The sequence below is a fragment of the Trachypithecus francoisi genome, unplaced genomic scaffold (assembly GCF_009764315.1).
Source record: "Trachypithecus francoisi isolate TF-2019V2 unplaced genomic scaffold, Tfra_2.0 Lachesis_group3, whole genome shotgun sequence".
In the NCBI taxonomy this organism is placed as follows: domain Eukaryota; kingdom Metazoa; phylum Chordata; class Mammalia; order Primates; family Cercopithecidae; genus Trachypithecus; species Trachypithecus francoisi.
The window spans coordinates 131878666-131891411 of record NW_022681468.1 but is presented as its reverse complement, the minus strand read 5'-3'; the positions used below and the strand labels follow the sequence as shown (position 1 = coordinate 131891411).

At 36.7% G+C, this 12746-nt stretch overlaps 1 protein-coding gene across 3 annotated transcripts in view; it reads right to left on the bottom strand.

The window, feature by feature from the left end:
- Positions 1 to 12746, bottom strand: part of ALDH1A2 (aldehyde dehydrogenase 1 family member A2) — a 118395-nt gene that overhangs the window by 29470 nt on the left and 76179 nt on the right. For all 3 annotated transcript variants that reach the window (XM_033189974.1, XM_033189976.1, XM_033189975.1), the window contains 2 exons: positions 10338 to 10466; positions 10097 to 10210 (listed from right to left, as the gene is read on the bottom strand). In XM_033189974.1, the coding sequence (XP_033045865.1) occupies positions 10097 to 10210; positions 10338 to 10466 (243 nt within the window). The remainder of the gene's footprint in view (positions 1 to 10096; positions 10211 to 10337; positions 10467 to 12746) is intronic.

Genomic DNA, 12746 nt, shown 5'->3' with positions numbered 1-12746 from the left:
CGCCATTCTCCTGCCTCAGCCTCCCGAGTAGCTGGGACTACAGGCGCCCGCCTCGTCGCCCGGCTAGTTTTTTTGTATTTTATTTATTTATTTATTTTTATTATACTTTAAGTTCTAGGGTATATGTACATAATGTGCAAGTTTGTTACATATGTATACTTGTGCCATGTTGGTGTGCTGCACCCATCAACTCATCAGCACCCATTAATTCATCATTTATATCATGTATAACTCCTAAGTAAAGACGGGGTTTCACCGTGTTAGCCAGGATGGTCTCGATCTCCTGACCTCGTGATCCACCCGTCTCGGCCTCCCAAAGTGCTGGGATTACAGGCTTGAGCCACCGCGCCCGGCCCTCTTTTCTTCTTTATTAGTCTGGCTAGTGGTCTATCCTGTTAATCTTTCCAAAAAATCAGCTCCTAGGTTTCCTGCACCATATTCTAAATCCAGTACATTATTTCACCAAAAAAGAAAAAGGATTCATAATCAGTTTATCCAAGCAAGCACCCAGGCAGTCTTCCAAGAAGTGAAATAGAAGAGCAAACATACACAAAAAAACTTATTGGTAGCCAAAATTATTCGTAAAATATTTACAAAAACTACAAAATAAACAAAAGGAGAGTAAAGTTGCCAGAGGACAGCAGAATGTAGGTACTGCTACATATAATAATAAATATATGCAAATGGAAGTTTCAGATTCAACTACCATTTACTGAGTTCTTACAATATGCCAAGCCATATGCTTGCAACTCTCAAATACATTATTTTAATCTTCAAATGAGCCTGCAGGGAGTGATTCATAGGCCTTATTAATGGAAGAAGACATGAAAGAAGAGACTAAATAATTCACCAAAAGTCACACAGCAGGAAAGCTGGGATTTGATCCATGATTGGTGGATCAAATCCAGTGCCTCATCTATTATACCACACTTCCCCAAGCATTAATTGTCCCGTAAACTTCATTTTAAAAATAAATATAAAACAATGATGGTTAATATTTACTGATACTTTACTAAGAATTAGATCCTGTGCTAAACACACTAGATATACTAGCTTTTCTTAGTCCATTCAGTTTACCTAAAATGTCCCAGACTGGATACCTAATAGAGAAAGGAAATTTATTTCTTACAGTTCCAGAGGCTGGGAAGTCCAAGGTTGAGACACACACATGAGGTGAAAGACTTCTTGTGGTGTCATCCCATGGTGAAAGATGGAAGAGCAAGAGAGCACAAGACTGAATATGTAACCGCAAGCCCTTTTATAATGGCATTAATCTATTAATGTGGGTTAACAGATTAGTACCCACCTAAACACCTCTCACTAGTGACCCTCTCTCAACACTATTACATTGTAGATTAAATAACCTCCACACACTTTCCGGGGAACACGTTCAAAGCATCTTTCATCCTCACAATCCATGAGGTAGGTACAATCATCTCTAATCTACAGCCAGGATATCTGAGGTCTGGAGAGAATAACAACATGTACTGTGAATGAATCCATTCAAGTATAATAGATGTTTAAATTGTCTAGTTTTCTGATATGACTCTGACATATTTCATCTTGATTCCTTTAGCATGATTTGAAGACTGTGTTCAGAACTTCTTATTGAAAAAGTGATGATTTCCTTTAGTTGGTTTAGAGAGAGGCAAAGTATAGAGTTGTGATATACTATTCTGTCAAACTTTCATTTTGGGAAAGCACTGAGGAGTACTTTATTTTCTTTTAAGAGAGTAAACAAAGGATGAAGAGAAATTAACTGAGGCTGAACTACATTAAAGCTGTAAAAATCCTACAGTAATGTTAAATTGTATGGGTTGGTCTTTGTTGATCATTAGCTTAATCAGATTGATCATTTACTGTTCAGCTTGGGAATTATCTTTGCTTATGACAAGCAATCTGCATAGTTTTGTATATGGACATTAACTTGCCCTGAATGTGGTTAAGAATATAATCTGAAGTGTAAAAAGACGATTCATGGGAAATCACTGTTGAAGAAAACCTATTATTTTCTCCAGCTTTTACAGGCTTTTGCACCACCTGACTACTAACTACTCTCAGTAGAACACTGAAGCTACATGTTTAGCAGTCACTGAGCATGTGGTGTTCAGTGTTGGCTCACCTACCAAGAGTTAAGGACCCTAGGAAATCAGACACACACTACCCTTCTCAACATGTCCCATCTGGTATGATTTAGATTCTTAGGGCTGTGTTGTTTTTATTTCCCCATCTCTATAAGGTTTTTCACATCCTATTAAAGAGACTTCTAAGGATAGACACTGAATTCACATAAAATCTGCAGCTCTGGTGTTTAAATACCTGTTAAAAGTACAACTGCAGGAATGACCAAAAAAAACTGCATTTGCTATTGAAAGGAAGCAGTGAAACCTAATATCCCATCCTACCTTCCAGCAAAATATGTATTGAGCTTTTACAAAGTACTGGTTCTTTAATATCTGGCATAGAAAATGATTTTGAGAATAAATGATACCAGTATTTGTTGATTATCTGCCAATATCAAACAACACATTACTCACAAGGGTCCTCACAGCTAGCATTCCTTTCCTCGAAGTTCTTTTTGTATTTTGGTTCCCATACAACTACAATTCCATTTTCTCCAAAGAGATTAGTGGTAAGAGAAAAGAAAGACAGTCTTAAGTTCTTCCCGGTTGTGAATATTAACAACTGTGGAATTAAGATGGAGAATTATCTTTTATCTTAAAATAACTTTTATCTTTGAATAAAGTAGCTTTTCATTCAAATGTAAATATCTTCAACTAATGCCTTTCTCCTAGATACTTTTGAAAATTATATTAAATGACAGAACTTTAGTTCTATCCTTGATCTTAGCATCTTGAAAATCACGACCTTTTTAGGTAATGATGCAGAGAATTCTCATCTTCCTCCATGCTCCCATAACACACCACACTATAATAGTTACATATTCACAGATTATTACCTGGACTAGACTAAGTCATACAAAACAACACCTTTGCCTCTCCAAGATCTAGCACAGTGCTAGACATGTAAGTGCTCAATAAATGTTTGTAGAATTGACTTGAAACAACCTAAGTTTAAAACTTTCAAGTCCTATATCAGACAGTGTCAAACGGAAACCTTATATTGTAACAAATGAAATTTAAAGAGGCTAACCATGCAATTTTGAAGTGAATTTTAGAAAAAAAAAAAAAAAAGGAGAAAAATGGAGTTACAGTGTGTCTATGACCTTTCTTTTTTGACCATTCATTCAGCAGAGCATGTTGCACTGAGAAATTATCCTTCCTAAGTACCCCCATTAATATGTCACTCTGAATTTTAATGGCTCCCTCCTCCTATGGGATGGTGTACAGTCCCTTAGCCTGAGAGGCAGTGTACCACTGTAACATGGAATATGGTGGTGTGTGACTCTCAGCCCTACAACTTACGAGCATGTAACCCTGGGCAGGTAATTTAACCCCTCTTAGCCACATTTTGCTCTGTGGTGTAGGGTTGTTGTAATAATGGATTCAAAGTATTTAGCAGGTACTTAACACAAAGTAAGTGCTAAATCAATGTTGGCTATTAATATCCAAAATGTAAAGCCTTTAATACTTCGTAAAATCGATTTTTCACAGCTTGAGATGTAACTCATACACCATAAAATCCACTTTTTTGATGTGTACAGGTCAGTGGATTTTAGTATATTAACAGAGTTGTGCATCCATCACAACCATTACTTCTATCTGAGGACATAAATACCCCAAAAGATAGTTCATATTCCATTAGCAGTCCCTTTCCATTCTCCCAGTCCTTTGCAACTACTAATCAACTTTCTGTTTATAGATTTGCCTATGCTGGACATTTCATATAGTCACATGATATAGCCTTTTGTAACTGGATTCTTTCATTTAGTATAGTGTTTTCAAGGTTCATTCGGGCTGTAGCATGTATAAATACCTCATTCCTTTTTATAGGTGAATAATATTCCACTGTATGGATAGACCACTTTTTGTTAATCAGCTTATTTGATGGACATTTGAGTTGTTTCCACTTTTTGGCAATTAGGAATAATGCTGCTGTGAACATTTTTCTACATGTTTCTTCTGTGATGATCACTTGGTTTTTGTCCTTTATTTCATTACTATGGTGTACTTGCATTGATTTTTTTACATATATAAAACCAACCTTGCATTCCTGAAATAAATCCCACTTGGTCGTGGTATATAATCATTTTTATATATTGCTGGATTTCGTTTGCTAGTATTTTGCTTTGATTTTTGCATCTATACTCATAAGATGTTGGTATATAGTTTTCTTGTGATATCTTCTACATGTTGGCCACAATTTTTTGACCCAGAATTCTTTCCAATGCCTTGATTTGTACCATATTATTTTCCAGTTCATCTGACTCCCAACATTTCTCCTCAGTCCCTCACAATCCCTATGCTGTTCCACTAAGACTTTGTGTTCCCCTCTTCTAGTTGTTGACTAACACTGCCCCTTCTTCCCAATTCACTCTACTTACCCATATCCTACAGATCCACCAAATCTCTTTGTCTTGAAACCTTGAGACCACCCAACCCCTAGAGATCTCTCCCTTCTTGAGATGCTGATGTCACATTACAAACTAACTTTTGCTTACTGCTTAAAATTTCCCAAACTCATACTGCATTTCATTCTCATGACCCTGAGAAACAGGTATGTATGCTATTATTGAACCGATTTTGTACAAAACCAAGTGGCTGGTCCCTAACTGTATAGCTATGAAGTAAAAAACAGTAAACCCTATGCTTATGGTGGCATTTTAAAGAAGGGAAGGGTTCTACTGATACCTCACCTTCTACCTCTGAGATTAAGTTTTTATTTACCAAATTCAGTCTTTCCTCGTTCATGTAGCAACAAATATTTACAATGTATGTTTACCATACGTAAGATACTATTTGAGGTACTGAAGAGGCCTAAGGGATAGACTCCTAAGAGAATATTCTCCCCACAAATCTTCATCTATGACCAGAAAATGCCATCTTCTGAAAGTAAAACTTATAAAATCAAGACTAAACTGATAAGCAAATCAGCTCAAAGATGAAAAAGGAGTTACTTATGAAAGTAAAGTAATTCTTAAATATTCAATTATTAATTAAATCCAGGGCTTTTTCAAATCCAGTATGTCCTTATGGTTGTACTCCTAATACTTTGGTTTGACCAACTGAAGTAAATAAAATAGTAACCCCATTAACTGTAAAGGCGATCTGCAGAAAACCTAAAGACAATCAAAGAACAATATCAAAATTAATCAAAAGGTGCCAGAGAGACTTCTGCTTCTAATTGTAATAGAGCAACCAACACTGGACTTGTCTTACCATTATAAACAACTAGAAAAGTATATGAACTTGTTTTATTCAACCATTGGATATCAGGCAGTATGGGACTATGAATCTAGAGAAAAGGAAAACAAAGGAAATCCTTTTTTGCCAAAACTTTCTAGATTGCAATAGGAGATGAGGAGACCAAAGGAGAATATGATGGACTCACTGAGTTCTGACCAGACAGATAAGAAAGATCTTCTGGGACACTGGAAACATTCAATAGAAACCTCAGCAGGATTTCTACTTATTAATAAGAATAAACTAGTCTTAACAAAGCTTAAAATTAAGTTCCAAAAGAGACAATTAACTACCTGATAAAAACAAAAAACAAACCTTGGCATTCTTTAAAGAAAAACAAAATCTGTATGTTCAACAATATAATGGTCACAATGTCCAGTATCCTTTCAAAATAAACAAAAACGACCCAAAAACAGGAAAAACGCCGGTCAAAAGAAATAAATCCAGAAATCACAGAGAAGTTAAAACAGACAAGGATTTCATTATTATTATTATTATTAGATTGAGTCTCACTCCAGTCACCCAGGCTGGAGTGCAGTGGTGTGATCTCGGCTCACTGCAACCTGCCTCCTGGGTTCAAGGAATTATCCTGCCTCAGCCTCCCGAGTAGCTGAGACTACGGGTGTGCACCACCATGCCTGACTAGAGCTGGGGTTTCACTATGTTGGCCGGGCTGGTCTCGGACTCCTGACCTCAGGTGATCCACCTGCCTCGGCCTCCCAGAGTACTAGGATTACAGGTGTGGGCCACCACGCCCAGCCACAGACAAGGATTGTAAAACAGGTATGTCTACACAAATTTAAAGGAATGGGGGGGTGTAATGAGGAAGAAAGTATCTTATATTTTAAAAATCATGGAATTTCTAGAACTTAAAAATGAAATCTCTGAAGCAGATTAAGCATTACAGAAGAATATATGAACTCCAAGGATGACAATGAAAGTTACCGAGCCGGAAGCACAAAGGAATAAAAGAGTCCCAGTGACCTTTAAGATAATGACAAATGATGTAACGTATCTGTAAATGGAAGGGGAAAGTAGAAAGCAAAAAAAAGATTTGAAGAAATAACGGTCAAAATGTTTCCCAATTTGATGAGAACTATAAACTCGCAGATGCAGAAATTTTAACGAACCAACAAAATACACAAAAACACATCACAATCAAATTGCTGAAAACTGACAAAAAGAAACTCAAAACCAGTCTGGGGGAAAAGAAACATTACTTACAGTAAAATAAAGATAAGAATGATTGTTATCTTTAAAGTCTTGAAAGCAAAATAAAACAAAGCACAAACTGTCACATTAGAATTTTATATCCAGAAAAAAGTTAGTAAAAAGTGAAGACAAAATGAAGCCATTTTTTTAGACAAAAGCTGAGAGAAATCATCACTAGTAGACCTGCACTACAAGACATGCTAAAGACAACACTTCCTCATTTTAATATAGACATGTAATGTCATGCCAATCAAAATTCCAATGAAAGTTTTTTTACAGTAACATAAGGTGCTTAGAAAATCGATTTGAAATGTCTTCTAAAAGAATAAATGGGCTTTGAAAAACCAAATAAGAAGGTATCTTGCCTACATTATGGTAACAACTATCTTATAAAACCCAGTAATTAAGGCAGTCTAGTAGTAGTGAAAGAACAGACAAAATTATGAGCTCTAAAACAGTAGTTTCCTGTATAGTTTGGTGCAAAAGTCATTGCAGTTTTTGCCATTACTTTCCTTTCAATCAAATTACGTTTACGCCAACATGTATATATGGAAATGTATCACATATGGAAACGTATCATGTAATGTTATGTTATATTCAGATGCGTTACAAAGGGGTAGACTGTTTAATAAATTGTTTTGAAGTAACTGAACATTCATTTATAAACAACCTTCACATTTCATTATACATGAAAATAAATCCAACCACATTAAAGATTTAAACAAGAACAAAACCATAAAAGTACTGAGAGAAAATATTAAGAGCCATTTGTATAATCTTAAAGATTTGTAAATAAAAATGACAGCATAATATATCAAACGAGATAACACCTTGTCAGGTCAGTACCTACATTTCCTGTCATTCAAAAATGACAGGAAATCCACAAGCTGTCAGAGAAAGACTAAAGGAGAGGACTACACGTAAATTTAAAATCTGCACATGGCAAACAACTGTTTTAAAACAATTAAAAAGCAAAGAACAAACAATAATATTTTCAAATTCTACAACAAACAAAAGATTAACATACCTAACATAAAAAGACCTCTTATAAATGAAACCATTACTCTAAGGCCTTCTTGGTAAGCAAGTTATAAATGTTTTTATTTTGCAATTCCACTTCTAGAACCATATCCAACTGAGTGTCTAATATGTACATTTATACACGTGTGTATACATATATACATACATGTATACAGTTAAAGATTTATAAATACATATACACATACACAAGTAAAATTTTTCTTGGGTCTCCAAAGGTTTTTATTTCAGTAGTCTGTTTAATAGGAAAAATAAGTGGAAAAAACACCCTCAAGAGTACATTAATACAGGATTAAATTATGATATACTGACGTAAGAGTATTCTATGCAGCTATTAAAAATAAACGGCAGAGATGCAGGTACTGACATGACAAGGTGTTATCTCTTGTTTGATATATTATACTGTCATTTTTATTTACAAAAATTACACAATAGGCCAGGCACCGTGGCTCACGCCTGTAATCCCAGCACTTTGGGAGACCATCACCTGAGGTCAGGAGTTTGAGACCAGCTTGGCCAACATGACAAAACCCCGTCTCTACTAAAAATAAAAAAACTAGCCGGGCATGGCGGTGGGTGCCCATAATCCCAGCTACTTGGGAGGCTGAGGCAGGAGAATCGCTTGAACATGGGGGGCGGAGGTTGCAGTGAGCCAAGATTGCGCCACTTCCCTCCAGACTGGGCAAAAGAGTGAAACTCTGTCTCAAAAAAAATTACACAATAGAAGCCTTTTGACTGACTCAATCAGGACTACTGGTGGGTCAGCAGAAAAAGGTTAAATATTTCATTTTGGTTTCAAAAATACGTATATTCATTCTCCAGTCTTTTGATATAGAACCAGTAACTTTTCTTTAATTATGGGTCCAACTGCCTCTTCTGATTAAATCACACCCCTAAATTACTATTTATGATTTCTGGTTTCAATTTCTTTAAAGTGAAATAGGGACTTAAAAACGTTGGCAAAGCAATTCCAGGTGCCCATTCTATTTTTCCCCAGTCTTTTGCAGTTGGCCTTGCTTACTCCTAACTGACTGCGTGTTTAGTTTTTCTTCGTATCTAGCCTTAAGTAAATATTTTCAAAGCATTAAACTTTTTGATTTAAATATTTCATTAAACTGCAAAATTACAGTAACAAGTACAACTAGAATAAAATGTTTGGAAACAAGGTTAACTCTTGACGAACACAAAACTCAGTAATCTGTGAATTGATATTCAAGTTTATTAATAAATCTTTTATTAATTAAATTTACTACTGTGAGTCAGTTTAACCAAGTATAATTAACTCTGTATCAACTGATATAACGTTTCTAGATCTGTGCTGCCCAATACGGTAGCACACATGGCAATGGAGAACTTGAAATGTGGCTAGTCTGAAGAGATGCTGTACGTGTAAAACACATACCATATTTCCAAGAAAGAATATGAAAAAGAGAATGCAAAATATTGTGTTAATAGCTTATAGTGATTATATGTTGAAATATTTTGAAAATACTAATTTCACTTATTTTTTAATGTGGTTACTAGCCTATTTTAAATGACAAATGTTGCTCTCATTCTATTAGACAGCACTGCTCTATACCTGCAGACATCCTTTGTTCAATGATGATGTCATCTGTGAGGTTCTACTTCAAACAATGAATAAGACTTTATCATATGCTACCTGAACCAAAGACATTTGAGTAACATTTATAAATCTTCCTAAGCTGACTTGTGACTCTGTAACAGGGATCTGTAAACTATGGCCCATGGGTCAAATTTAATCCTACTGTTTTGGTATGGCCTACAAGCTAAAAGCAGTTTTTCCAAGTTTAAATGTCTAGAAACAATAAAAAGATTACTATTTTGTAATCCATAAAAATTATGTAAAAATTCCAATTTCCATGTCTATAAATAAACTTTAATTGGCACACAGCCACATTCAGTATTATACATGACTGTTTGGTGATACTATGGTATAGCTGAGTAGTTGCAGCAGAGACCACATTGCCTACAAAATCTACGTTTACTATCTGGCCCTATACAGGAAAAAAATGTGCTGAACCCTGCTCTACATCATCTCTTATGGTTCATGGGGCATAGTGAGTTGCCAATTGCACTTAAAGGATCTGTCCAAACAATGAGAAGGGAAAGCTTGTGTCTCCATTCTTATCCTTACCAGAGACTAGTTTAGACTTCCAGCTTCTTAACTTGCTTCTGCCACTACTGTTCTTGACTCAACAAAGTGGCTAGAACCCCTGATTCTAGGATAGTTCTTACACAGATGGTATCACAAAAATGCTCAGAGATCTGTGGGGTCAAATGGTCCCTGTGTGCCTTTGCTTTCACATCCACCAGTGTTCTATGACACCGATGTTACCCTCTGTGGGCTTGGGTACTCACTGCCCTTTTGGTGTCTAGCCTATAGGTACTAGTTTTATTGTTTTTGTAACCCCTCAATTCATTCACAAGACTGTTCTTTAATCCCTGGTTTTTCAGATACCTACCTCAGTAGACCCTGTGAACGCAATCTTGTCTATGCCAATGTGAGAAGCTATTGCTGCCCCAGCTGTTGGCCCGTATCCTGGCAAAATATTGACGACCCCAGGAGGAAAGCCAGCCTAAGAAAACAGAACAGGAGGAAATATGGCTGATGAAAGCTGATGCATTCATGTTAAATGAGATATGCTCTAGTAGGTTCCAGCTGTAAGGGGAGTCAGAAGCACTCCTGAAGTCCGTTTCTCTTACCTCCTTGATGAGGGCTCCCATGTAGAGTGCACTGAGTGGTGTTTGCTCTGCTGGCTTAATAACTACTGTATTGCCACAGCACAAGGCTGGAGCAATTTTCCAGGCAAACATCAGCAGGGGGAAGTTCCACTGAAAGGAAAAAACTCAAAGTTGATAGATGGAAAAATATTCCTCCACTACTTTGTTTTCAAGCTGTGACTTCTCATACTTCTCAAACTACTCCTCAACATAAATCTTGACCACTACAAAGTATAGATGTTTGGATTTTCAATTACTTCATTAAGAATAGAATAGCCTGTAATCCCAGCACTTTGGGAGGCTAAGACGGGCGGATCACGAGGTCAGGAGATCGAGACCATCCTGGCTAACACGGTGAAACTCCGTCTCTACTAAAAAATACAAAAATCTAGCCGGGCGAGGTGGCGGGCGCCTGTAGTCCCAGCTACTCAGGAGGCTGAGGCAGGAGAATGGCGTAAACCCGGGAGGCGGAGCTTGCAGTGAGCTGAGATCTGGCCACTGCACTCCAGCCTGGGCGACAGAGCGAGACTCCGTCTCAAAAAAAAAAAAAGAATAGAATAGCACTGACCTTGGAAATCTCTCCTTTTCTCTTTGACCAACCAATTACTGTATTTCAACTACCCACCAAAAGAAATCCCACGGTGAAAAGGGAGTTTTGTTATTATTTTTTTTTTTGTCACTGTTGTTTTCATGTATTTTTAAATTAGGCTTTGGTTCCAATAAGTTCTCGTGTATGAAAACTTTTTCCGGCATCTCAGATTTTTACATCAGAATTTTCACACTGGTATGAAAAGCTCTTCAACATGGAAGAACTAGAAGAGAAAATTCTAACTATGAGTTATAGTTAAGTCAATGTGTATTTCAAGGTAGTACTTTTTCTTTAGATACATGCATTGTCACGAACATACACGATTACAAAAAATAAAGTGCATCTACTTATGAGTATGCAAAAATTTTCATTTGTCTGTTTTCCACTGTAAAAGAAGCTATTGGAGACTACAGTACATTTCATGAGTAGATGAGGCTGAGGTCTAAAATGTTTTAAACTGATTTTAAAAGGATATTAAGCTTGTATTGTCACAAGATCAGGCATGAACCTCAGTACTATCAGGTGTCATTGATAATTTCATTAAGAAAGAAAACAGAAATCCACATCCCCTGGCTTCAGCCCTTGACCACAATGTGTTTCTGCCTGAAGCATCTCAGCTGCCATCCTTGAAGGCTTCTCACTGGCTCTGGCAAGCTTGCAAAAATATACAAGTGTCTCGCCTTCACCAAACACCCAATTTCTTTTCCCCTTAGTTGTTTATAAACTTGGGAGTCCACAGTAATGTTTTAATTCCATCTACAGTGTATAAATCTTGAAGTGCAGTAATTGAGCCAGAGCTGGCTGACAAGCAACTCTTGTCCTGTCAGTGAAGCTGCAGCGTTGAGAGTGTGGGCAAGGGCAAGAAAGGGAAGTTTGAATCCTATGAGGAAGGTGACAGACCTGGTCCCAGAGCTGATCCAAGTGGGATTTCCCTAGGGCCTTTAGGAGTGAAAGAACTTAACCCAAACCTCTCTTTTTACCTTTGCATTCTCTAATAAATTTCACAGTAATCTGGGATTTATCAATTATTCAAACAAATATTATACCTTCCCCACATCTTTGGTTCCCAATGCCAAAGATTATCTTCAGTTATACTACTATATTTTGAAAAAAGAAAACTTCCTGTCTATACTATAAGAGTTTACTTTGAGCATACCCTTGAAATCCCTGCCAGAACTATTAGCTAGTACTTTTAGAAGCTTTGGTCATGTTTTGTATTGTACAAAGGTTGTGCATGAGAGAGAGGAACAAAAGCACCATGTTTAATGTTCCAATCCAAACACTAAGCACTACATCTATTTCTCTTTACAAGACACACAGCAGCTCGGCATGGTTTCAATTATGTCTGTGACGTTAACTGTACTGCTGTGTCTTCTGTAGCGTCTTCTATCTAGATTCTTGTGAAAAGAAACAGTGGGAAAGAATGGGATTAAAAGATCATATAAAATAATATGCTTGGAAGGATGGTGAGTCACAGTTCTAAAAAATAAACAAATATAACAAAGCATTAATTTTCCATAAGCAGAATGGACATAATAATGAAGGGCAGGTTATTAATACACTGTGCTTTGCTTATTTTAATCATGAGAATTCCATGACTTGAGAATTCAACTCCTGGTAACAGAGCTGAAACCCTATTAACCTGTTCAAATAAGCATTTGCAGGGAGGCTGTTAAAGATATGTCAACAACATGAGCTCAGTTTTTTTTTCCCCCAGTAATGGAAAACACACATCGCTGAGGACCACGTTTTATGTGTCTTTAAGAGAACTGGGTCAAATGAAAATAAATACGAGGTGCGAG